Below are 24661 nucleotides of genomic sequence, written 5' to 3'. Positions count from 1 at the left end.
AAAAGTAACCACAAAAATCAAACTTGATAAAGGGTACTTCATAAACATTAAAACTTTTTGTTCTATAAAAGAAACTTCAGGGCTGGGCTCGGTGGCTCACACCTGTAATCCTAGCACTTTGGGAGACTGAGGCAAGTGTGTTAGATAAGAGTTCTAAATTTCTTTTCAAAGAATCAGTACGTCAGGATGTTCAACTCTTTGCCTTCTACTTTTAAACTTAACTTCCTCATAAAGCAACCTTTCCGGATTACCTGCTCCACCGTGACTCATTCCGATTACCTGCTCCACCTTGACTCATTCCGATTACCTGCTCTGTCATAACCATCTTTCCCGCCAAACCACTCATCCCGCCACTCTCTTTAAGTTAGCCAATCGCAATTAGTTTAGCCTGTGCAGTCTAACCCCAGCCAATAGGGGAACGACACAGCAGCAGGGGCCACGTGCATTAGGGATAAGAACCCCTTCCCCTCCCTTGTCCAGGTGTATGCTCACCATTGCTCCATCTGTAAGAGTGCACCCTTCTATACAAGTACCTTTCCTTGCTGAGAATTAAAAATAAAATTTTATATTTGAGTGCTATTTCTTTTGCGGCACTGAAACTTCACTTATAACAGGTGGATCACCTGAGGTCGGGAGTTCGAGACCAACCTGGTCAATAAGGTGAAACCCCGTCTCTACTAAAAATACAAAAATTAGCCGAGTGTGGTGGCAGGTGCCTGTAGTCCTAAGGCTGAGACAGGAGGATTGCTTGAACCCAGGAGGCAGAGGTCGCAGTGAGCCAAGATGGTGCTGCTGCACTCCAGCTGGGGTGACACAGCGAGATTCGGTCTCAAAAAGAAAAAAAAAAAACGAAACTTCAGATAATGAAAAGGCCAGCTGCAGACTAGGGGAAGATACTTGCAAATCACACATGTGACAAAAGACTTGTCTGCAAAATATAATCTGTAAAGAACTCTCAAAATCCAACAATAAGAAAGCAAACCACCCAAGAAAAGTTAATGGACAAAAGATTAGAACAGACACTTTGCCAAAGAAAATACAGGAGTGGGCCAGTAGGCAAATGAAAAGATGGAGAAATGCAGATTAAAAGCTCTGTGACCTGTAATTCCAGCACTTTGGGAGGCCGAGACAGGCAGATCATGAGGTCAGGAGATCGAGACCATCCTGGCTAACACGGTGAAACCCTATCTCTACTAAAAAATACAGAAAAACTAGCCAGGTGAGGTAGCGGGTGCCTGTAGTCCCAGCTACTCGGGAGGCTGAGGTAAGAGAATGGCGTGAACCTGGGAGGCAGAGCTTGCAGTGAGCCAAGATTTGGCCACTGCACTCCAGCCTGGGCAACAGAGCGAGACTCTGTCTCAAAAAAAAAAAAAAAAAAAAAAAATACCCACAAGGAAGACTAAAAAAAAAAAAAAAACTGACATCATCATGTTCTGGTGAATATTTGGAGGAACTAGAATTCTCATACTGATACAGGAACTAGAAAGAAATTATTTTGGCAGATAGTGAGGTTAAGAGAGTTATCAGGAAGGTTTCCTTTTCATAAAAAGCAGCCCCCAAGTCATTTCTTTTCTAACAAAAAGCAGCCTGAAAAATCAAGCTGCAAGCATAGATTAGCAAGCTGGAAGTTTGCATGGGTAAATGCTGGCAACTGTGCCAATAGAAAAGGGATACCTGGAAGCCAGGTGTATTCAACATGGAGGTCCCCTCTTCCCTTTTCTTTGTTGCCATGTGTGCAGTGAAAAAGCAGGCAACATGGCACCAGCCAGGTAGAGACCCTATCTGCATAATAAAAGATTAGGGTGGGATGGCCAGCTTCTTCCCACACTATGCAAACAGCACAGCAGGTCTGACCGATCTTTCATGCCCCCAGTAAAGCAGGCACTGCCTCCTCAAGCTTGTCTATAAAACCCTGTGCATTTCACCACAAAACCAGAAGACCCACTCAGGAGCCCCTCTTTCTCTGCAGGAGAGAGAGCTTTTCTCTTTTCTCTCGCCTATTAAACCTCTACCTTTTTTTTTTTTGAGACAGAATTTTGCTCTTGTTGCCCAGGCTAGAGTGCAATGGCACGATCTCAGCTCACTGTAACATTTGCCTCCTGGGTTCAAGCGATTCTCCTGCCTCAGCCTCCCAAGTAGCTGGGACTACAGGTGTGCACCACCACACCTTGTAATTTTTTGTATTTTTAATGGAGACAGTGTTTCACTATCTTGGTCAGGCTGGTCTTAAACTCCTGACCTCAGGTAATCCACCTGCCCCAGCCTCCCAAAGTGCTGGATTACAGGCGTGAGCCACTGTGCCCAGCCTAAACCTCAACTCTTAAACTCACTTCTTGTGTGTCTGTGTCCTTGATTTCCTTGATGTGAGATGATGAACCTTGGGTATTTACCCCAGAAAATGATGCCACTTCAATACATTCCTGATAGGAATTAAAAATGACACGGACCTTTTGGAAACAGTTTGATAGTTTCTCGTCATGGTAAACATACACTGATACTATGACTCAGTCATCCCATTCTAACAGCAATGGGAACTTAGTTTCCCCCAAGAACATGTATGCAAATATCCATAGCAATTTTATTCATAATATCCAAAAACCAGAAACAATCCACTTGTCCTTTAGCCAACGAAAAAAGAGTGTCCCATCCATGTCCGGAAATTCTACCCGGCCGTAAGAGGAAACAGGGTCTTGATACAGACAACATGGGAGACTCTCAGATGCTTTACACTAAGCGATAGCAGCGAGACTCCAAGGCTCCCTATGGTATAATCCCATTCACACAACAGGAAGAAAGCAATTCTATAGAAAGACAGAAGTCAGCAGTGGTTTTCAAGGGTCAGGGGTGGCAGGAGGTTTTTGACTACCAAGGGTGGCTATGGTAGTGGTAGTTACATGACTCTAGCCATTTGTCAAATCTCTGAACTATCTCATGCCTGTAATCCCAGCACTTTGGGAGGCTGAGACAGGCAGATCACCTGAGGTCAGGAGTTCGAGACCAGCCTGGTCAACATGGTGAAACCCTGTCTCTGCTAAAGATACAAAAATTAGCCAGGTGTGGGGGCACACGCCTGTAATCCCAGCTACTCGGGAGGCTGAGGCAGGAGAACTGCTTGAACCCAGGAGGTGGAGGTTGCAGTGAGCAGAGATCGCACCACTGCACTCCAGCCTGGGTGACAGAGTGAGACTCTGTCTCAAAAAAAAAAAAAACTGAACTATGCACCAAAGAGAACAAATTCTGAAAATTTAATGTGATTTTAAGATGAGCCATGAAAATATAGAAGTGGCAAGTAAGCATACTCATTGTAATGTAGGCATACTAATATGTAATTAGGGTGACTAATTATATACAGTTTGGCTAAATATACTATGAAAGGATGCACAAGGTGTGAAAGTATTTATCTTTATACACATGAAGAAACTGGGCAGATGAAGGGCATAGGTAGCACTATCACTTCTCACTGGGCATTTTATTTTTTACATGAATGAATGTATTTCTGATCAACAATATTATATTTAAAAACTTGGGGCTGGGCGCAGTGGCTCACGCCTGTAACCCCAGCAATTTGGGAGGCCGGGGCGGGTGGATCATCTAAGGTCAGGAGTTCAAGACCAACCTGGCCAACATGGCGAAACCCCATCTCTACTAAAAACACAAAAAATTAGCTGGGCGTGGTAGTGCATGCCTGTAATTTCAGCTATTCAGGAGGCTGAGGCAGGAGAATCGCTGGAACCCAGGAGGCGGAGGTTTCAGTGAGCCAAGATGGCGCCACTGCACTCCAGGCTTGGTGACATAGTGAGAGTCCATCTCAAAAAAAAAAAAAAAAAAAAAAAAATGGGACCGGGAGGAGTGGCTCACACCTTTAATGCCAATACTTTGGCTAGGAGTTTGAAGTTGCAGTGAGCTATGGTTGTACCACTGCACTCCAGCCTGAGAGACTGAGGGAGACTCTGTCTCAAAAAGACAAAATGAATTCACAACAACAACAAAAAGAAACAAAAAGCAAAACAAAGCAAATGTAGGCACCACCTGTCAAAGAGTCTCATCTACTCAGTCTGGAATCTGTAGGGGTTCCCAGGTGATCTGATGGGCCTAGGGCTGAGACCCACTTTGAAAATCATGTCCTTGATACGATAAGGCATGACCTCTGATGCCAAACTGCTCAGATTCACCCCCAACTCCACCCTTCAGTGGTGGAGTTGAACAAGCGAGTTCATCTACAACCTGTAAGATCAGTGTGAGGATGAAATCAGCATTTACCTGAGGGAGCCGAAAAGTCACCTTCTCCCTTCTCAGTGATCTACTTCTGTTAATACGACCAAAACATTCAGTGTCTGTGGAATTTTCAAACCATACCAGTTCTATGAAAGGTGTCTAACCACACCTGTATCTTACATGAATATTTGTGCATCTATTGCTATGAAAATGAGATCTCTACCCTAAATGTTACTTGATGAAGAATAATTCAGTTTGTTACTAACAGTCAATGTGTAGAAGATAATTCTTACAAAGTGAGACAAAACACTTTTATTTTCTAACATGATGTCTTTTTTTTAAAATTAAGACTGATTTGGACACTTAACACACACACGTTGAAGACCACAAAATGTTTCGTAAGACGATTTAATGTCATGGAAAGATGCTCACAGCATATTATTATATGAACAATCGCACAGAAAAAAAATGTATGTGTGAGATAAAATAGCATTTTTTTTTATTCGTAGAATTCACCTACCACAAAATTCACCAATTCAAAGTGTCCAATTCAACAGCATTTAGTGCACTCACAATGTCGTGCTACCTTCGTCACTATCTAGGTCTGGAACATTTTCACCATCCCAGGAGGAAACCCCATCCTGATTAGCAGTCGCTCCTCAGTCCCACCTCCCCACAGCTGCTGAAAGCCACCAATCTGCTATCCATCTCTTCAGATTGGCCTGTTCTGGAACTTTCAAATAAAAGGACTGCACACTGTGTGACCTTTCGCATCTGATGTCTTTCATTCAGTATCATGTATTCAAGGTTCATCCACAGTGTAGTAGGGATCACTGCTTCATTCCTTTTTATGGCTGTGTAATATTCCATTGTATGGATGGACCACATTTTGTTTTATCCTTTCATCTGGTAATATACACCTTGGGGTTGTTTTCATTGTTTGGCCACTGTGAATAGGGCTGCCATGAACATTCATGCACACGCGTCTTTTTGTTTGAACACCTGTCTCAATTATTTTGAGTAGGTATCTAGGATGGAATACAGGACTGTGGAATAGGGTCATAGGGTAATTCTGTGCTTCACTTTTGATAAATCAGGGGTCATTTTAATGGGGTCAGAGTGGGTCTCTGCAGAACTCAGCTCAGGGGCTCCACCCGCAGCCAAAGTCCGCCCTCTGCGCGCAGGACCAGCTCCGGCTTCCTGCGGGGCTCGGTGTGGTCCGGCAGGACGCGGAAGCGCAGCAGCGTGAGCGCCAGGACCACCTTCATCTCGGCCATCGCGAACGTCTGCCCAATGCAGTTCCTGGGGGAGGGGGGTGGGAACTCTGTCTGCAACCAAGACCCCCATCCTGGCCCCCTCAAGCCGGGAACCTGGCCTGGGACAGCCAACCCCACCTAGAGTAGCTTGAGGATAGAGAAGGGGGTATCTGTGCCTGGATCCCCATGTGGGCTTGCATATCTTGCAAGCCTAGCCCAGCTCCAGCCCCCAGCCTCCCCAGCCTAGACCAAGGTGGGGTGGGAGGGGGCTCTGAGCACACCACAGACCCTTCTAGGACCAACCCAACCCTACTCTATGGACCTTTTCCCATAAACTCTAGAGGAGGTGAGGGAAGGAGAGCTGGAACTTGGACCATCTACAATGTCCCCCTTTACCCCACTGTCATGACCAGAGCCCTGCACCTATCAACCCGTCCCCATCTCAGACACAGGCCGCCCTTACCTGGGCCCTGCCGAGAAGGGAATAAAAGCCAGAGGTGACCTCTCCTTGATGTTCTCTGGGTCAAAGCGAAAGGGGTCGTAGACCTGGAGGTAAGACCAAGAAGCATTGCTGGGTGGGGTCTCCCAGGTCCACCAGCCTTGGAGAAACAGACAGTTGTGCGTGTCTTGGAGGGAGGTGATGTTGGATTCTCCTGATCAAAACCCTGCCCCCTCCTCTAGGAGCCTTGAAATGGACAAAAACAGAGGGAAGGAGGGGGGCCCCGCACCTCAGGGTCTGGCCACACAGTTGGGTTGTGATGGGTTCCAAAAACACTGAGGAGGCAGGTAATGCCTGTGGGAGAGAAGGGGGCAGTCAGGAGAAGACCTCCTTCCCTGAGGGGTCCCTTTTCCTACCCAGGAGGCTCCTTCCCGTGAGACTGTGAGCACCTTTGGGGATGACCCGACCGTCTGGGAGCACAATGTCCTGGGTGACATGGCGGGAGATGACCGGGACTGGGGGATGCAGCCGCAGGCTCTCCTTAATGCACATGGTCAGGAAGGGCAGCTGGGCCAAGTCGTCCCTAAGGAAACACCCAGCCCCAATCATTATCAAGGGAGCAAAGACATAACTATCAGCTTCTCTGTTTGCAAGTGAGACCTTTTCTTCCTATAAGGAAATAAACTTTTAAAAAGAATTGTTACAAAGTTGCAGTAATAAAAACAGTGTGGCACTGTGGCAAAAACAAGAAAACAGACCCATGGAGAAGAACAGAGAGCTCAGAAAAAGACATAAGTGAAAACTTCACATTTGATAGAGAGAGCCCCTGTCCAAAACAAAATCCTGGGAAACTGATGGATTTTACGGTTATGAAAGAAAAATGTGGACCAATTTAACTTCACAGAAGTTGAATATGCTCAAGGTAGTAGTTTTTGCAAGTAAAGGATATTAATCAAAAGTACCCTCCAAAAGTTAAAAGGCAATATTTTGCAACCCAAGACAGAAAAAAAAAAAAAAAAATCAATTTTGACCGGGTGTGGTGGCTCATGGCTGCAATCCCAGCACTCTGGGAGGCTAAGGCGGGTGGATCACAAGGTCAGGAGATCAAGACCATCCTGGCTAACATGGTGAAACCCCGTCTCTACTAAAAATACAAAAACTTAGCTGGGAGAGGCGGTGCACGCCTGTAATCCCAGCTACTCGGGAGGCTGAGGCAGGAGAATCGCTTGAACCCCGGAGGTGGAGGTTGCAGTGAGCTGAGATCGCACCACTGCACTCCAGCCTGGGCAACAGAGACTCCATCTCAAAATAAATAAATAAATAAAATAAATTTTAATACACATTCTTAAAAGTAAATATTTTTGAAGAATCCAAAGAAAAAGAGTAAAAAAGTAAAGGAACAACTTCCACAAAAAGAAAACGTCCAAGAGATGTTTAACCTCACTCTTATTTAAAACAACGTCCATCAAAAGAAGAAAGGTGAAGATTGGCATAGATTTTAACATTTAATAATACATTAGTAGTATTGGTAAAGTTATGGGAAAGCTTGTGCCATCAAACTCAGCTAATAGGAAAGGATTTGCAGTAATTAAAATTGTACAATGCAAATGTTCTTTGATTCAGCAATTGCGCTTGAGGGAATTTGTCCTGCAGACATGCTTATACGTGTAAGGAATGGTCACTGTGCACACATGCTGACTGCCTCATGTCCACTTTTAGCAAAAGGTTAGGAACAAGCCACATATACATTGATGGGAAGATGTTTAGATAAATAGCCATACAAGAGAATACTATACAGCTACCCAAAAGGAGGAAATAGGGATCACTAGTCTCATCACATACTATAGGCTAGAAGGTAAATCAGTACAGACAATCTGGAAGGCAAACTGGAAATATCTACTATCATTGAAAATGTTTATGTGTATTCAGCATAGGAATGAGATGAATAAATAAGGAATAAAATATTTAGCACTCAGAAAAAAATAGCATTAAGACACACTGTCTAGTGAAAAAAAGTTACAAATATATACATACGTGCATATAAAAAGGGCAAAAAGTATATGAATATATATTTATGGAAATGAATGATTCAGAGATAGATGATAGATTGATAGATGATAATAGACAGATGATAGATAGATGACAGATATAGAGAGATAGATAATAGATACATACATAGATGATAGAAACAGAGACACATAGATGATAGATAATAAGTAGATGAGAGATGATAGATAATAGAGATAGATAGATAATAGATAGATAGACAGATAATACAGATAGATAGATGATAGATAATAGAGATAGATAGGTGATAGATAGATAGATAATGGAGATAGATAGAGAGAGAGAGAGAGAGAGATAGATAATGGAGATAGATAGATAGATAGATAGATAGATAGATAGATAGATGAGATAGATGATAGATAGATAGATACTAGAGATAGATAGGTGATAGATAGATAGATAGATAGATAACGGAGATAGATAGATAGATAGATAGATAGATAGATAGATAGATAGATAGATAGATAGATAGATGAGATAGATGATAGATAGATAGATAATAGAGATAGATAGGTGATAGATAGATAATAGAGATAGATGATAGATAGATAGATAGATAGATAGATAGATAGATAGATAGATAGATAACGGAGATAGATAGATAGATAGATAGATAGATAGATAGATGAGATAGAGAGATGATAGATAGCTAGATAGATAATAGAGATAGATAGGTGATAGATAGATAATAGAGATAGATGATAGATAGATAGATAGATAGATAGATAGATAGATAACAAATCTACAGCTCTGGAGACACCTTTGGAGAATGAGAAAGGATTAGGTGGGGTGGCAGGATTGTCAAGGAAAACCCTAGTCTTATCTGTAATATCTCATTTGGTACAAGAAGAACCTGTCCTTATCACTGGTTTTGTAATTTAATGCTCATTTTCCATATGGTGTGTATATACAATGGAATACCATTCAGCCTTAAAAAAACAAAAAACAAAAAAACTTATCTCATTTGCTACAACATGGAAGAACCTGGAGGAACTCATGCTAAGTGAAGTAAGCCAGGTGCAGAAACACAAACACATGATCTTACTTATCCTGGGACCTGAAATAGTCAAGCTCATAGAAATAGGAGTGGAGGCCGGGCGCGGTGGTTCACGCCTGTAATCCCAGCACTTTGGGAGGCCGAGGGGAGCAGATCACAAGGTCAGGAGTTCAAGACCAGCCTGGCCAATATGGTGAAACCCCATCTCTAATAAAAATACAAAAAAAATTAACTGGCCGTGGTGGCAGGAGCCTGTAATCCCAGTTACTCAGGAGGCTGAGGCAGGAGAATCGCTTGAACCTGGGAGGCAGAGGTCGCAGTGAGTTGAGATCGTGCCACTGCACTCCAGCCTGGGTGACAGAGTGAGACTCTGTCTCAAAAAACAACAACAACAAAAAAAGAAATAGAAGTAGAATGATGGTTACCAGAGGCCAGGGCTGAGGGAGGGACAGAGAAGGATGAGATGTTGGTCAAAGGAGAGAAGCTTCAGTTATGCAAGAGGAATAAGTTTTTGAGATCTACTGCACAGCATGGTGATTTAGTGAACAATGTATTCATTGAAATTGCTAAGAGAGTACATTTCAAATGTTCTCAACACAAAAATGATAAATACGTGAAGTGCTGGATTTGTTCATCACCTTGATTTAATAATTTCAGGTTGTATACCTACGTCATAACATCACATTGTACCTCTAATATATATAATTAAAATTTATCAATGAAAGAACAAATTTAAAAACAAACTCATTTTCAAAAACTCATATTTTGAGAGAAATATAAAATCTCAGAGATGAAGTGCAGAACTGCGTCTATTTTTATAGTTTTATTTACAAAGAAAAACACAGTACCTGTTCATGTAAATAAAAATCACAGTGGAGTTCATATAAACGTGGGCATTGGGATAGCCATTTTCTGGAAGAATACACAGAAAACTGCTGACTGTAGTTACTGCTAAGGTGGAGCTTAATAAGGAAGCTCATCTTTATCATAAATTGTTTGGACCCTTTCTTTTAACCACATGCACAATTTTTGCTTGAAATCTGGATTTTATACTCCAGGACGTGGGTCTGGGCAAAGATTCTCTGTGTAAGACCTCAAAAGCACAGGCAATAGACCAATGAGATTACAACAAGGTAAAAAGCTTCTGCACAGCAAAGGAAACAATCGGCAAAATGAAGAATCAACCCACAGAATGGCAGAACATATTTGCAAATTACCCACCTGACAAGTGATTAGTAACCAGAATATATCATATAAGGAGCTCAAACAACTCAATAGGAAAAAAAAAAAAACATAAAATCATCTTATTTAACACTGGTCAAAAGATCTGAATAGACATTTCTTAAAAGAAGACATACAAATGGCCAATAGGTAAATGGAAAAAAGCTCAATGTCACTAATCGTCAGAGAAATGCAAATCAAAACCACAAAGATATCATTTCATCCCAGTTAAAATGGCTTTTATCAAAAAGACAGGCAACGATAGATGCTGGTGAGGACATAGAGAAAGGGGAGCTCTCACACACTATTGGTGGGAATATAAATTAGAGTAGCTACTGCACAGAACAGCACAGAGGTTCCTCAAGAAACTAAAACTAGAACTACCGTATAACCCAGAAATTCCACTACTGAAAAGAAAGACAAGAAATTTCTATCCCAAAGAAAGGAAATAAATCTGTTGAAGAGATACCTATACTTCCGTGTTTATTGCAGCACTATTCACAACAGCCAAAATGTGCATTCAGCCTAAGTGCCCATCAACTGAATGGATAAAGAAAATGTGGCGGCCGGGTGCGGTGGCTCATGCCTGTAATCCCAGCACTTTGGGAGGCCGAGGCAGGCAGATCATGAGGTCAGGAGTTCGAGACCAGCCTGGCCAATATGGTGAAACCCCATCCCTATTAAAAATACAAAAATTAGCCAGGCGTGGTTGGTGCACACCTGTAGTCCCAACTACTTGGGAGGCTGAGGCAGAAGAATAGCTTGAACCCGGGAGGCAGAGGTTGCAGTGAGCCAAGATCGTGCCACTGCACTCCAGCCTGGGCGACAGAGCGAGACTCTGTCTCACAAGGAGGGGGGAAGGAAAGGGAGAAAGAGAGAGAGGACGGGAGGGAGGGAGGGAGGAGGAGAGGGAAGGAGGAAGGAAGGGAGGAAGGAAAGGGAGAAAGAGAGAGAGGAAGGAAAGGAGGGAGGGAGGAAGGCAGGAAGAAAGGAAGGCAGGAAGGGAGGAAGGAAGGAAGGAAGGAAGGAAGGAAGGAAGGAAGGAAGGAAGGAAGGAAGGAAGGAAAGAAATGTGGTGTGTATACACAATGGAATACTATGCCACCATTAAAAAGACTGGAATTTTGTCATTTGCGGCAACATGGATGGAACTGGAGGTCACTGTGGTAAGTAAATAAACCCAGCACAGAAAGACACATATTACATATTCTCACTCACATGTGGGAACTGAAAAAGCGGATCTCATGAAAATAGAAGGTAGATTGGTAGAAGGGAGGGAGGGGTGAGGAGAAGTTGATTAACGGGCACAAATGAGAGGTTTGATAGGAGAAATAAAACCTAGCACTCGATAGATCAGTGGGCTCACTATAGTTTACAATATGTACTGTACATACCAAAATAGTTAGCTTATGTTAGTTATATTTCTAGCATAAAGAAAAGACAAATATTTCAGGTGACAGATATCCCAGGTACCCTGATTTGATCTTTGCCAATTATATGAATGTATCAGATTATCACGTGCATTTCAAATCTATGTGCATCTATTATGCAGCAATAAAAAATTGTTTGTTAAAAATGCAGAAAAGGTATTGGTTTTAAAAGCAGAAAAAATGTTTCTCCTTCTCACAGGGCTGCTGTGCTGAGCAAAGGCATGGACAGGAGGACACTGAATCCAAGACACCCATCCACTCCAATGCTTCCTCTCCTTCCTCCAGCCCCTGGCCTGGCTCGGGCCTCAGAATGTCCCCACTGTGCCCTCATTCTACAGCTAGTCCTCTCCAGAATGCCCTCCACACTAGCTCTAGAAAGATATTCCTGGTACCCAGATGTGACCTGTCCCTCCCCTGCTCAAACACTTCCCATGGCTCCCTATTGCCCTTGGGCTTAAACTGAAGCCATTAACATTTTCGCCAAGGTTTCCACAGCCAGCCCCAGTTTTATCATCTCACCATGACTGAGTTTTCTCCCTCTCTCTCTCTTTCTCCTTCTCCTTTCTGCCCCCTACCCTGCTCTCTCTCTCTCTCTCTCTCTTCCCCCCCCCTTTCTCCTGTGAAGATCCCAGGCAGTCTTCTTGACCTAGAGCACTGCTCCCCAGCTGTACCCAATTATCCACTAATCATTATTCAGATCATTATTCAGGCTCTCAACTGAGACACTTTCTATACTCCCCAGTCCTGCTTCTCTGACTGCAAACCCCACCCCTGCCCACGTGGGCTGGGAGTGTCCTGCCCCGGGACAGTTCCCCCACCAGGCTGGGAGCACCTGGAAAACAGATCTCTGGGTTGGGTCCTTCCCAGTTCTCCAGAGCACAGAAAGATGCGGTGCACAGATGTGGGGGTGGGAATGCAGTGTGGGAGCGTTTGCTGAATAAGGACGAGATGGATGAACGATGCAGGTGTTCTGGACAAGAATGGATGACTTTTACCCCCAGGTCTCCCTTATAAATCCCTGGACTGCACTGGAGAGTAGGAATTAGGGAACAGAAGAGCAAACATTCAACAAGTAAAGATGTTCGGAAAAAAATGATATTTCTGGGAGAAAAGGAAGAGAGTGGAGGGGAAGTTCATTTGCTGAACATGTGCTAAGTGGCATGATCTGTCCTCACATATCATCACCAATTCTCTCAGAAGCCCAGGTCTTTCTGTAACCTAACGGCCTGTAACCTTTCCCCAGACAGTCAGGCTGGGTATTAAGTCCTGCCTGTGGTCCTCTGCTCCTATTCCCACTAAGCAACAGTGGAAGAATCAACAAAAACAACCCCTCTCCCCTTCCTGCCTGGGGAACGGAGTCAATGAGAGAGGCTCAGGAACAGCCACCAGCACCTGCACTCACCATTCAATCTCTTTAGGCTCACGGTCCTTCAGAAGCTCTTGCACCTCCTGCCGGCAACGTTCCTGGTATTCCGGGTGCTTTGCAAGGTGGTACAGGACCCAGGAGAGACCACTGGCCGTGGTGTCATGGCCTGAGGGGCAGCAAGGCAGGCTTGGGTCTCTGGGCTGCTTCAGCACCCAAGGGTGGACAGCACCCATACATTGAGGACTTCAGGGAGGATGGGGGAAGGGGGACAGGAAGGCTGGGGGGTTTGGACCAACAGGTCCAACCACCCTGTTTGTGGAATGGAGAGATCCCGGTCCCCACTGTAGCCCCACACTGGGGCCCTCACCCTCAAACATAAAGGTGTCAGCTTCTGCTCTTATGTCCTCATCGGACAACTCCTTCCCGTCTTCATCCTGGAGAGAAGGCAATAACCCCAAACCCCACCCCCCCCAACAAAAAGTCACACTAGCTCTGAGGGCTCTTGAGTCTAATCTGAGACAATCTCTGAAGATTCATCCTTTTTCCAGAAATCCAAATCCATCTTGCACTCCTAGACCCCTCTTGGTCACCACGGCCAGAGCCCCCACCTCGTGACCTTCCTCTCTGGCTTCCTTGCCTCCTCTTGGTCCCGATTGGGAAGACTCAATGAACATTTTTATGAAAAGTTTCTGAGAAAAAGTTACTGGCAACCTGAGTTGCAGGAGAATTAAATGGCAATTTCCCTTGGAAATTAGAGATTAAGTATTGCTCCAAAGATACTGGCCCACATTCTAGAGTGATACATCTAGAGAATCTTATCTCCCTGGAGACATTTGGGTTGTAAGCCTACAGACTATGGCATCTCACTGAGGAGGATTTGTTTATGCTCCAGAGCAAAAAAAACACACTATCTCACAAAGCTAGTAAGCATTCTCACTCAATCTCTCTCTCTCTGCCTCTGTGTGTGTGTGTGTGTGTCTCATTCTCTTTCTTGGGAAGAAATAGAAAATGTGCCAAGACTCATAATGTAGGGCCCCTCTCCTAGGGTGCAACCTCTTCTGGACATACAGGTGAAAACATTGCCCTTGGAGAAATTTGAGTTGAGGCTGAAGAGCCAGTGCCACAATCCTGCTCTGGCTGGTAGTATTGCTGTGAGCGAGACATGGGCTGCTCTGATTCAGAGGTTTAATGCATCCGTCACAACAGACATACACATAGACAAAGGCATAGACACAGACGCAGACACAAACACACATAGACAAAGTCATAGACTTAGACACAAACGCAGACACACAAACACACATAAACATAGACATACACACAGATATAGACACAGACACACACACACAAACGAAATATAGACTTAGAAACGCAGACACACAAATACACATACACAGAAACATAGACATAGACACAGATATAGACACACACACACACATAGACGAAGTCACACCTAGAAACACAGACACACGAATACAAATACACATACACAGAAACATAGACATAGACACAGATATAGACACACACACAAACACACACAAATGAAGTCACAGACTCAGAAACACAGACACACAAATACACATAAACATAAACATAGACAAAAATATAGACACACACACACATAGATGAAGTCACAGACTTAGAAACACAGACACACAAATACAAATACACATAAACGTAGACATAGACACAGATATACACACACACACACACATATAGATGAAGTCTTAGACTTAGAAACACAGGGCCGGGCGCGGTGGCTCACGCCTGTAATCCCAGCACTTTGGGAGGCCGAGGCGGGCGGATCACAAGGTCAGGAGATCGAGACCACGGTGAAACCCCGTCTCTACTAAAAATACAAAAAATTAGCCGGGCGCGGTGGTGGGCGCCTGTAGTCCCAGCTACTCGGGAGGCTGAGGCAGGAGAATGGCGGGAACCCGGGAGGCGGAGCTTGCAGTGAGCTGAGATCCGGCCACTGCACTCCAGCCTGGGCGACAGCGCGAGACTCCGTCTCAAAAAAAAAAAAAAAAAAAAAAGAAACACAGACACACAAATACACATAAACATAGACATAGACAGATATAGACACAAACACACACACACACACATAGATGAAGTCACAGACTTAGAAACACAGACACACAAATACACATAAACACAGACACACACTCAGACACAAATACTCATAGACGTAAACATAGACATAGACAAAAACAGACACAAGCACAGGCACAGACAAAGATATAGACACAGCATTGACATAGACACAGCCATAGACGAAGACACAGTCATAGACACAGACAAAAAAACATGGACATAGACAGACACTGAGACAAAGACACAAACATGGAGAAAAGACAAAGACATAAACACAGACACAGATACACACAAAGACATAGACACGGATGAAAATATAGACAGAGACAAAGACATGCACATAGACATAGAAAAGACAGGACAAAGCCGTAGACATGGACAAAGATGAGGACACAGATACAAAGACGTACGGATATGGCCAATGACAAAGACAAAGACACACAGTCACAGTCACAGACAGAGACACAAACTCAAACAGAGACAAAGATATAGAAAGACATAGGCAAAAACATAAACATAGATCCAGACATAGATGTAGATGTAAATGTACCTATTTAAATGTGGCCAATTCACTCATTAGCTTGTAAATAGAGCAAACTCTCAGACTTGTCAGTTTCAAACCTAGCAGCTCCCTGCTACGTGCACTCCACAGAGTCATCTCCAAAACCTATCTCTGACCTGTCCCTCCCTTCCTCAATCACCTTCCGTGGCTCCCTAGTGCCCTCTGGATCAAGTTCAACTTCTTTCATCTGACATTTCACATGAAGCTCCCTTCTACTTCTTGAATTCAGATCCCAGAGAAGCCCACCTTGCTCAGCAGGAGCACATCAATGAAGTCCAAAGTCTTGGATTTGGCCTTGGCTTGGAGGAAGTCCTCAACACCCTGGCTAGGGAGGGTGCGGCGCCGCTCCTGGATGACAGCGTCTGTGAAGTCGTGCACCAGGCGGCAGGCCCTGCGGAAACGCTGCCCATCAGGGGTGAGATAATACAGGAAATCTATGTACAGGAGGATCTGCTGGTGTCTTTTTGATACAAGGGCACTGAGCTCCAAGATGGCGGCAATATATTCACTGGGCTTCCTGCAGGATAAGGGCGGAAAGGGAGAAAACAATTTAATACACCTGAAGCCCCAGGAGCACCTCCCACCAGCAGCCAGGAGCTACCTCCTAACAGTAAACAGAGTATCCAGGAACAGATGACCCCACAGATAAAGGGTGGGGATCAGCATGAGATTGATTCTCCAAGCTCTCTTCTCCCCCTGCATCCTATCTCTGTGAGATGCCTCCATGCCGCTAGGCATCCAGAGTATAACTTGCACATTTTTCTCCTGTTCTCTTTCCCTCCCCGTATACAGTCCTGACCCTTCTCCTTGAAACTGTCCACAGAGTTCAGACTTCATCCTCCTCCAACCGGTCCATGATCTAGCTTCCACCCTAGCCTCTTTGCATCAGTGTTAACTCCATTTAGTGCTACATTACAGTCAATCCCCTATAGAGCTCAGCTCTCACCACACCCACCAGTTCAAACCTCTTCGATGGCTCCCTGGAAGCCTCAAGATAAAGTTCACACCAGTCCTTCAATGATCAGGTATAACTAAACTCCTCCAGGAAGGTTTGTCTGATTTCCCCGCTCAGTCCTCCCTCCCCCACCTACCCACTTTGGGTCCATGGCCCAAGATCCCAGATCCTGGGCAAGAACTTACTCCTGACAATGGCTGTCAAAGCTGAAGACACATTTCTGCAGACTGTCCAAGGTCATGAGGCTGATGTGCTCAAACATGTCCAGACGGGCACTGCCCCCCGAGGCCAGGAGCTGCCACTTGGCCTAGCCAGAGAAGGGGACAGAGCTGGGGCAGGCTCCTTGCTCCCTTGAGCACCTCTCCAACCCCAACCGTCAAGATACACTCCCCAGAATAAGCCTCTTCATCTTCTCCCCTGGGACCCCTCCCCAGGGAGGACTAGGTTATGGTGCCAGCAAAAGCTGTTACTACTAAGAGATGAAGACCCAAGATTGGGAGTTAGGAGACCTAGGTTCAAGTTCCAGCTCTGGCTCCCGTGCTCTGTGTGCCATTAGTCAATTCACTACCCTCCCCTATATCCCACCTGTCAAATCTTCAGGAACAGTTAAGATGATGTGCTTTGGAGCCATATAATCCACGTTAGAAACTGCTCCACCACGCCAAGCTCACTCATTAGCTGGGTGAACTTGGGTTAGCTCCCTAATCTCTCAGACCTGCAGTTTCATCATCTGCCATGGGGCAGAAATACATCATCTCTCCTTCACAGAGTTCTTAAAATTAAATTAGACAATATATACTCGTGTCATGGAATGGGCACATGGCATTGTTTCTGGCATATGGTTCATGCTCAATAAATGTTGGATTTCCCCATCTGCATTGTAATAAATTGATTTCAACAATCTCCCTGTTTTGGGGAGGTAGTCCTTCGTGAGTCCTGAGCATCCTTTCTGGGAATGTCATGAATGCAAGACACTGATGTTCTTGACATGGAAAATTTATCAGAGTTGTGTTTGCAAAGAATAACTTTGAGGGATAAGGTAAAGACTCCCCCTAGACACGTTGCTTTTGCTTGCTATAAAAGCAGATTCCATAAGCTTAATTCTCCTTTTCTGTAATGCAATATACTATGTCAGCAGGCATTTATAGAAGCCCACCTGTGTCAGCCCATGGGATTTGGGAAGCTTGGAGAAAAAAAAATGCAATCTAACAAGAAACACATGCTGCTCTCTGTGTCATGAGTAGTAAACTATCCTTTGTCTCTGACCCAGGAGTCTCTTGTCCTTCTGGAAGAATTTATGAAACAGTAACAAACTAACTTATCAATTTGTAAGTTAAAATAAATCCTAGACACTTCACAAAACCTTGCCACAATTCGTCCCTTCCTCCCATATCCACACCCTTTACAATGTGATTTTTCAGCAACTCCCATTAACAGACAGAGCCTATTTTACCCCCTGCCTTTGATTCCGTGTTGGACTTCTGGCTTTAAATGTCAAAATACAATGTGGTGAAAACGATGAGGTAATAACTAATGAAGTTAAACCTCATCTTACTCCCTGGAGCCCTGCCTGCGTTGTGAACCACGGGGTGCCTTCTGGAAGGAGACAATCATAGGGAGGAACATCCAGGGGTCCCAGCTGAGGCCAAACCCAGACATGTGAGAGAACCCAAACATGTCCCAGCCAAATCCCAAACATGTGACAGAATTCAACCAACACCTGCAAGGCTGCCGACCTAACCCCCAGCTGCTCATGTACCACGAATGATCCCTTCCACATCCAGAAGAACCTGCCAACTGTACCACAGACTTATTAGCAATCATAAGTCCTTATTGTTTTAAACCAATCGGTTTTCAAGTTTCTTACCAGCAACAGCTACTATGCAATTGTCGTCATGACCCTCTTGAGTTTACAGGGCCAGGGTGATGGAAACATAGAAACAGACACCTTCTGGGCACCTACTGTGCACCAGGGACATGACTCCATTACATCACCTTGACCATCTTTTAAGTAGGGATTATTAGCCCCATTCTACAGATGAGGAAACCAAGGCTCAGAGAGGAAGAGCAATGGCCCAATGGCACAAGCAGAGCCAAAATTCCAGACCAGATCTGTCTGTGGTCCCCCCAACCAAAGGCTGCAGCTGGGACCTTGGCTTCAAATAACTCACATGCATGATGTTCACACTGTCATTGAAAATCTTCATATAGGGCTTCAGGATGTTGAAATGGAAGGCAGGTGTCAGCATCCGACGGTGGCGGCTCCACTTGTCGCCAGCACTCAGCAGGAGCCCATCCCCTAACAGGGCAGCCAAGGGCCATGGGCAAGGGCGTCTCCCTCCCCTGGCCCTCCAGGTTGTTCCCAACCCTGTTCACCTGCAGATACTCACCCAGCCAGGGCTCCAGGAAGCTGTAGAAGAACTTGTCCTTTGGTGCAAGGGTGGCTGACATAAATGAGGACAATCAGGGGCCATGGAGGCAGGTGAAGGAGGAACTTTGGGGGTGGCGGAGGCTCCCAGCAAGAGGTTTGCATTTCTCCCTTCCGAGCCCCACATACAGGAAGGGGGCCAAGGGCAGAGGAAGAAAGGAGGATGGGGGAGGGGAGAGAAGACCAGACCAGGCTACGGCAGCACAGTACAGCTATGGCACTGCCTAACCGGGCACAAAGAAGCTATGTCGGGGCTCCAGCATGCCTTGACATGCCTCCTACATGATCCAACATTTTCCTCAACCCCTGAGCACAGCTCGGCACTCTACAGAATGCCTTCACATGGACCTAGGACACCCTGTCTGTCCTAGCACTCTCTGACATCTCCCGGCATGGCATCTTCTGACATGGACCTGGACATGAGACATGACCCTGACATGTGTTCACATGTCCTGACATGGCCACAAAATACATGACAATTCCTAACACGAGACAGTATGCTCTAACATGGACATGAGATGGTCTAACATGACCTTAAACGCGTGTTCCACATACAGGCTCTGAATATAAATATGGTATCTTTAACATCCCAGACATAGCCCACATGTGATCCAGACTGTTCCTTAGACATGACCCAAACATACTATAACACAGCCTCAGACAAGACTCAAATAATGTATCAGACAGCTCACATAGGGACTCTGGGTCCCAGACCTCACACAAGCCCCAAACATGGCCCAGATGTGACCAGCAGGAGAAAACGACAATGTCAAACAGCACCTGAGACAAGAACCAGACAGGCCCTCACATGCCCCACATGTCCTTGGCCACAGATAAACCCCACATATGACCAGCTCTACATGGCCCCAGTTGGATTGATACACCAGATGTAACCAGGTATAACATATTTCAGGTGTAACCAGGACCCACGTGTAAATATACACGTGACAAGACATAGCTGTACAGCAGACCTGGCCTTATAACAGCCATCATAGAGACACACCCCAGACATGAGCAAGCAGGAACAGAGGTCAGACGGGTGGAAGTCCAGGGGCGATGGAGGCAATGGCGTCTCCACCACAGCCCCACCTGGCTACACAGGGGTCACGTGATCAGCTGGAGCCAGCTGTGGGCAAGGCGTGGCCATTGCAGTGTCTACCTGGAGCAAAGAGTACAGGCTTGATGCAGGTGGGGAGAAAGATGTGGACGATTGCCTGCCAGGGCCCCACCCACCAGCAGCACACATCACCAAAGGTGCCCACCAGGCTTTGTGTGTATAGAAGACCTTCCTCCGAGCTGTGAATCTGGAGAAAAACAAACAGGACCCAATTCATGCTCTCCTAGGCTGTGAGAGAGAAGGATCTGCAGAGAAGAGGTCGAAGCCCTCGTGCTGAGGATTTCAAGCAGCATCTCATCCTCCTCTCAGTGCTGAGCCCCACCTGGGCTTCCTCCTCACATCCTCCAGGCAGGACTCTCCAGTCCTTCAGTTACACAGACAGAAAAGAGGTCTTTCCTCATGTGGATCCACACACCGTGTTTCCTGGGCTCTCATTCACCCCTTTTTCCAGATGAAGAGCCTGAGACTCTGAACAAGAAAGTCACTTGCCCACAGTCCCAGACCATGGCAAGCCTGAGGCCTGAGACTGGGTCTGTCTGCACCCATGGCCTGAATCCTTAACCAACAAACTTCTTTGCGCCCCCAAAACAGTAGCTCTGGAAGACCCAGGCCTGCCAAGACTGGCCTATCAGAGTCACAGGGATTGGGTGAAAAATTGGTCCTATGACTCAGGCAAGGAGAAGTAAATCATGGGCCATTTCTGGGAACTCTGAGGGAAAGGTGGGGTTTCCCCTGGGAACTGAGCTTCTGGGACTCATCTTCGACGTCATGAGGAAAAGACCGCCTTGAAAGGAGAAGCAGCCTGGAGAAAGCTAGAGCCAAGAGAGAAAGACAGATTCCCAGTGACATTGTGTGAGACCCGGATCCAGCCATGCCTGAAGGCCACCCTCCCTGGAGTTTAAAGTCAATAGGTTCTCTTTCTTTGCTTAGACCACACCAGGTTGGGTTTCCACCACTCACAATGGAAAGAGACCTCAATAACCAGAGACAGCTGGGAACCAGCCCAGAGTCACTCAGCATTTTAATGTCAGACCCATGGTCTCTGTAGGATGCTGGCCATTCCCCCTGCTCAGCCTGGCCTGTCCAACGATGGGAAGCACAGAGATCAAGGAAAGGGTCCCAAGCTGGGGTGGAGTCTCCTTTTGGAGATCCCCAGGGCCTGCAGCAGGAGAGCAATGAACTTAGGGTAGACAAGCTATAGGATGGGGTAAAAGGAATTGACCCACCAGAGGTGGACATCATGGAAATAGCAGCCCAGACCTCCTACCAGCCACAAGTCCTCCTCATTGTTCTAGGCTTTGGGACAGGCAAGTTGATGCTAGACCTGGCAAGGGGCCTTGAATACTACCGATGTCCAATTGCATCACCCTGCACTCTCCTTTCAAACATTCCTACTCATTGTTCCAGACAGAGCTCCAGCAACTCCTCCTCCAGGAAGTCTTCCAGCCTGCCCCAGCAGAGACCTTGTTCTTCCCTGACCTGTCATCCATCTCCCTCTGGCCCTTTCCTGATCCCATGAAGTTGGGGATATCTCTATCCAGGTCCATCTCCTTAAGGTTGGGGTTCCTCCAAGACAGAGCCTTGAGTTGAGGTCTCTCAGGGTGTTCCACAGCAGCCCAGAACACCAGAACAGGGGTTCAGATGGCAATGGAGAGAGGAGATGCTGAGATGGGAATTGATGAATACATGAAAGAAAGACGAAGATGGCTGAGAGAGAAGGAAAGGAGAGGCCAGAGTACTGCAGGGACCAAACAGGAGCTTGGGGATAGAGGAAGTGCAGGCCTCAAATGCACTGCAGCACCCACCACCAGGTGTTCCAGATGGTACCTGAGGCATTGATGACAGACCGGATGATGTCGGGGTGGCACAAACTGAGGAGGGGGAAGACAGGGCCCATCCAGACCCTAAAGCCCCAGGGATAGGTGGCCACCAGCTGAGTCAGAACTCTCATGCCCTCCTCTGTGGATTTGACCTGCAAGCAAGGCAGGGGTCGTTACCTTCTGTGACAGTTAATTCTAGGTGTCCACTTGACTAGGCTAAGGGATGCCCAGGTAGTTGGTCAAACATTTCTGGGTGTGTCTAATCTATTCATCCTATCTATCTAATTTTTCTATCTATATATCTATCTGCCTACCCATCTATCCATCAATCCATCTTATCTGTACTTTCATCCATCCATATATTAATCCTATTATCTACTTATCATCTATCAATAACTACCTATCCATCTGTCTAATGTATCCATCTCATACATACCTACTCTATCTGTATACCTAATCTATCCATCCTATCTACTGTATCTACCCATCCATCTATCATCCATCTATCCATCCTATCTGTGCATCCATGTGTCCATGCATCCATCTATCCTTTTATCTATCTATCTACGTACCTGTCCACCCATCCATCCACCCATCTATCCATCCTATCTGTGCATCTATCTATCCTATTATCTATCTATCTATCTATCTATCTATCTATCTATCTATCTATCTACATTCCTCCTGCTCTATCTCTCTTGGGGCCACCTCCAAGTCCCAAGGGTGCATCCCAGGGCAGAGGGAGAAGACACACTGTCCACTGACAGAGGCCCACTTAGCTTGAGAGGAAAGAGTTTCTTGTTCTGGGAGTCATTTCAGCCCAGAGGCGGCCACATGGGGAGGTCCTCACAGGGGAGATTCGTAGGAAGCAGTATGGCCTCAGGACATGTCCCTAAGGCTGGTCCCTGCACCCCTTCATATCCTGACTGGTTCACAGAGGTTCCAGTTCCTCCTATGGAGAAGGTTCTGCACACAGGGGACCCTCCCTTCTCAGCAGCCACTAGGGGAGCAGAGGTGACTCTGACCGTCCATCAGGACAGTGTCTCCCACCTGGGAGCAGCTTCTGCACCAGGCTCTGTGCTAGTGTGTCCTGTGCACCCTCCCACTTCATCTGTGGACACACCCATCAATCCTGCCATTTGCAAATGAGCAGACTAAGACTACGTCCCCCAAAGAGGAGAGCAGGTCTAAGTAAGAGGGCAAGGTCTCGGGGAAGGGAAAGGCCAAGGAAAGCTTCTGAAAGGGGAAGTGAGTGACCAACTTTTATCTGGGTTTGGTAACAGGTCTCATTGGTAAGAGGGAGATAAGAGGAAGAAGAAGATAAGAGGAAGGTGCCTTCAGATATGGTGGAAGTGGGAGAGGGCCCACGCCTCTCCTCTAGCCCAGCTGTACCCTCACAACAGGAAATAGTCCAGGCAGGGAGAGGACCCTGGACAGTGGGTGCAGGAGGCCTCGAGTCCAGCCATGGAGAATGTGGGAATGCCAGGGACTCGCCTCTCTGTGCAGCCAACATTCTGCCCAGAAGCCCCGCAGAGGTGCATTAATGTGGGAAGACAGACAGGAAAAGGATTCAATGCAGGCCAGGAGTGGGAGGATGAGGAGGTGAGAAGGGCTTGGGTTGGCACAGCACAGAAATAAGTGAATAAACAGAGGAATGAGTAAGACGCTTCCCCTGCTTTTCTGCCACCCCAGATCCCAGCCCACCCCCTTCACCCCCACTCCGTCAGCCTCAGACCCCTCAGGAAGTCCATCCACCCTGAGACCTAGACCCGTCCTGCTGCCACACTCACCATGCCCTGGTGTCCCCAAAACCAGTTCCGTTTCGGGGGTTGTGGGAAACCCCGGAGGCGGCGGCTGTTGTCATAGAAGGTGTAGGTCCAGGCCAGGACACGGGCCAGGAGCCAGGAGGTCCCGACTAGCAGCAGGAGCAGCCACGGGGACACTGCCACCGGCCCGAGGCCCAGCCAGGACAGGCTCAGCTGGGACATCCTGCAGGGCAGATGGGATGGATGGTGAGTTCCTGAGGCCCAGGGAAGGGCCCAGGGAGCTCCAGGGATAGTGAAGAGGCAGGGACGGGCAGTGCTGGAGGTAGAGCAGGGAGGGCTCAGCAATGGGTAAAAAGGGACTGAGAGGTAAAGTCCAGAAAGGCCCAGCCAAAACCAGCAGCCAAGTGGCCTCCAGTTCCCTAGTAAACACTCAGAATGGGAAAGAGAGAGAGAGATTGATTAAAGTCCAGAAAGGCCCAGCCTGAATCACTGGGAGGTTGCCAGGGGCTTGGTTTCAGTTACCAGGAAACCCATCCTCCAGGCCAGCACCTGGGAGCTGCATGGGCCTTGGGCAGTACCCCTCTTCATCCCAGGCCAGGACCCCCCCAGACCTGCCACTCCCAGCCTGGTACCTTCTGTCAGGAGCAGTTTGTCCCACACAACCTCCTCTCCCTATCTGCTGGGAGGCCTTTGACCCTGGCCCTTGATGTAGGAAAGGCTGTGGGAGGGCTGGCTGGGTTGGGCTGGGCCAACCAATCCCTGCAGCCTGGGTGCATCTCCCGAGCCTGGGCAGCCAACCAACACCTGGCCTCAGGCCAGCTGAGTGCAGAGGAATCAACTCAAGGTCCGGGTGGATGGGTAGATAGATAATAGAGTAGATAGGATGGATAGTTTAGGTAGATAGACAAAGTAGATATAGATAATG

At 46.5% G+C, this 24661-nt stretch overlaps 1 protein-coding gene across 2 annotated transcripts; it reads right to left on the bottom strand.

The window, feature by feature from the left end:
- Positions 1-4607: 4607 nt before the first annotated feature.
- On the bottom strand, positions 4608-24464 carry LOC101010705 (cytochrome P450 4F2). Of its 2 annotated transcripts, XM_003915088.4 has the most exons (13): positions 24369-24464; positions 23761-23959; positions 21978-22122; positions 18996-19049; positions 18777-18904; positions 16791-16912; positions 15897-16167; positions 13359-13425; positions 13028-13157; positions 6360-6493; positions 6200-6264; positions 5935-6017; positions 4608-5517 (listed from the first exon to the last, which is right to left on the bottom strand). In XM_003915088.4, exons 2-13 carry the CDS (start codon positions 23956-23958, stop codon positions 5352-5354), a joined length of 1563 nt encoding a protein of 520 aa, XP_003915137.1. In that variant the 5' UTR covers position 23959; positions 24369-24464; the 3' UTR covers positions 4608-5351. The 2 variants fall into 2 exon arrangements, with proteins under 2 accessions (XP_003915137.1, XP_021786519.1); XM_021930827.2 differs by lacking the exon at positions 24369-24464 and having other exon boundaries at positions 23761-24143.
- Between the last annotated feature and the right edge of the window lie 197 nt (positions 24465-24661).

The sequence above is a fragment of the Papio anubis genome, chromosome 20 (assembly GCF_008728515.1).
Source record: "Papio anubis isolate 15944 chromosome 20, Panubis1.0, whole genome shotgun sequence".
NCBI lineage: Eukaryota > Metazoa > Chordata > Mammalia > Primates > Cercopithecidae > Papio > Papio anubis.
The sequence above is the reverse complement of the archived record's forward strand: the minus strand, read 5'-3'. Positions and strand labels throughout refer to the sequence as shown.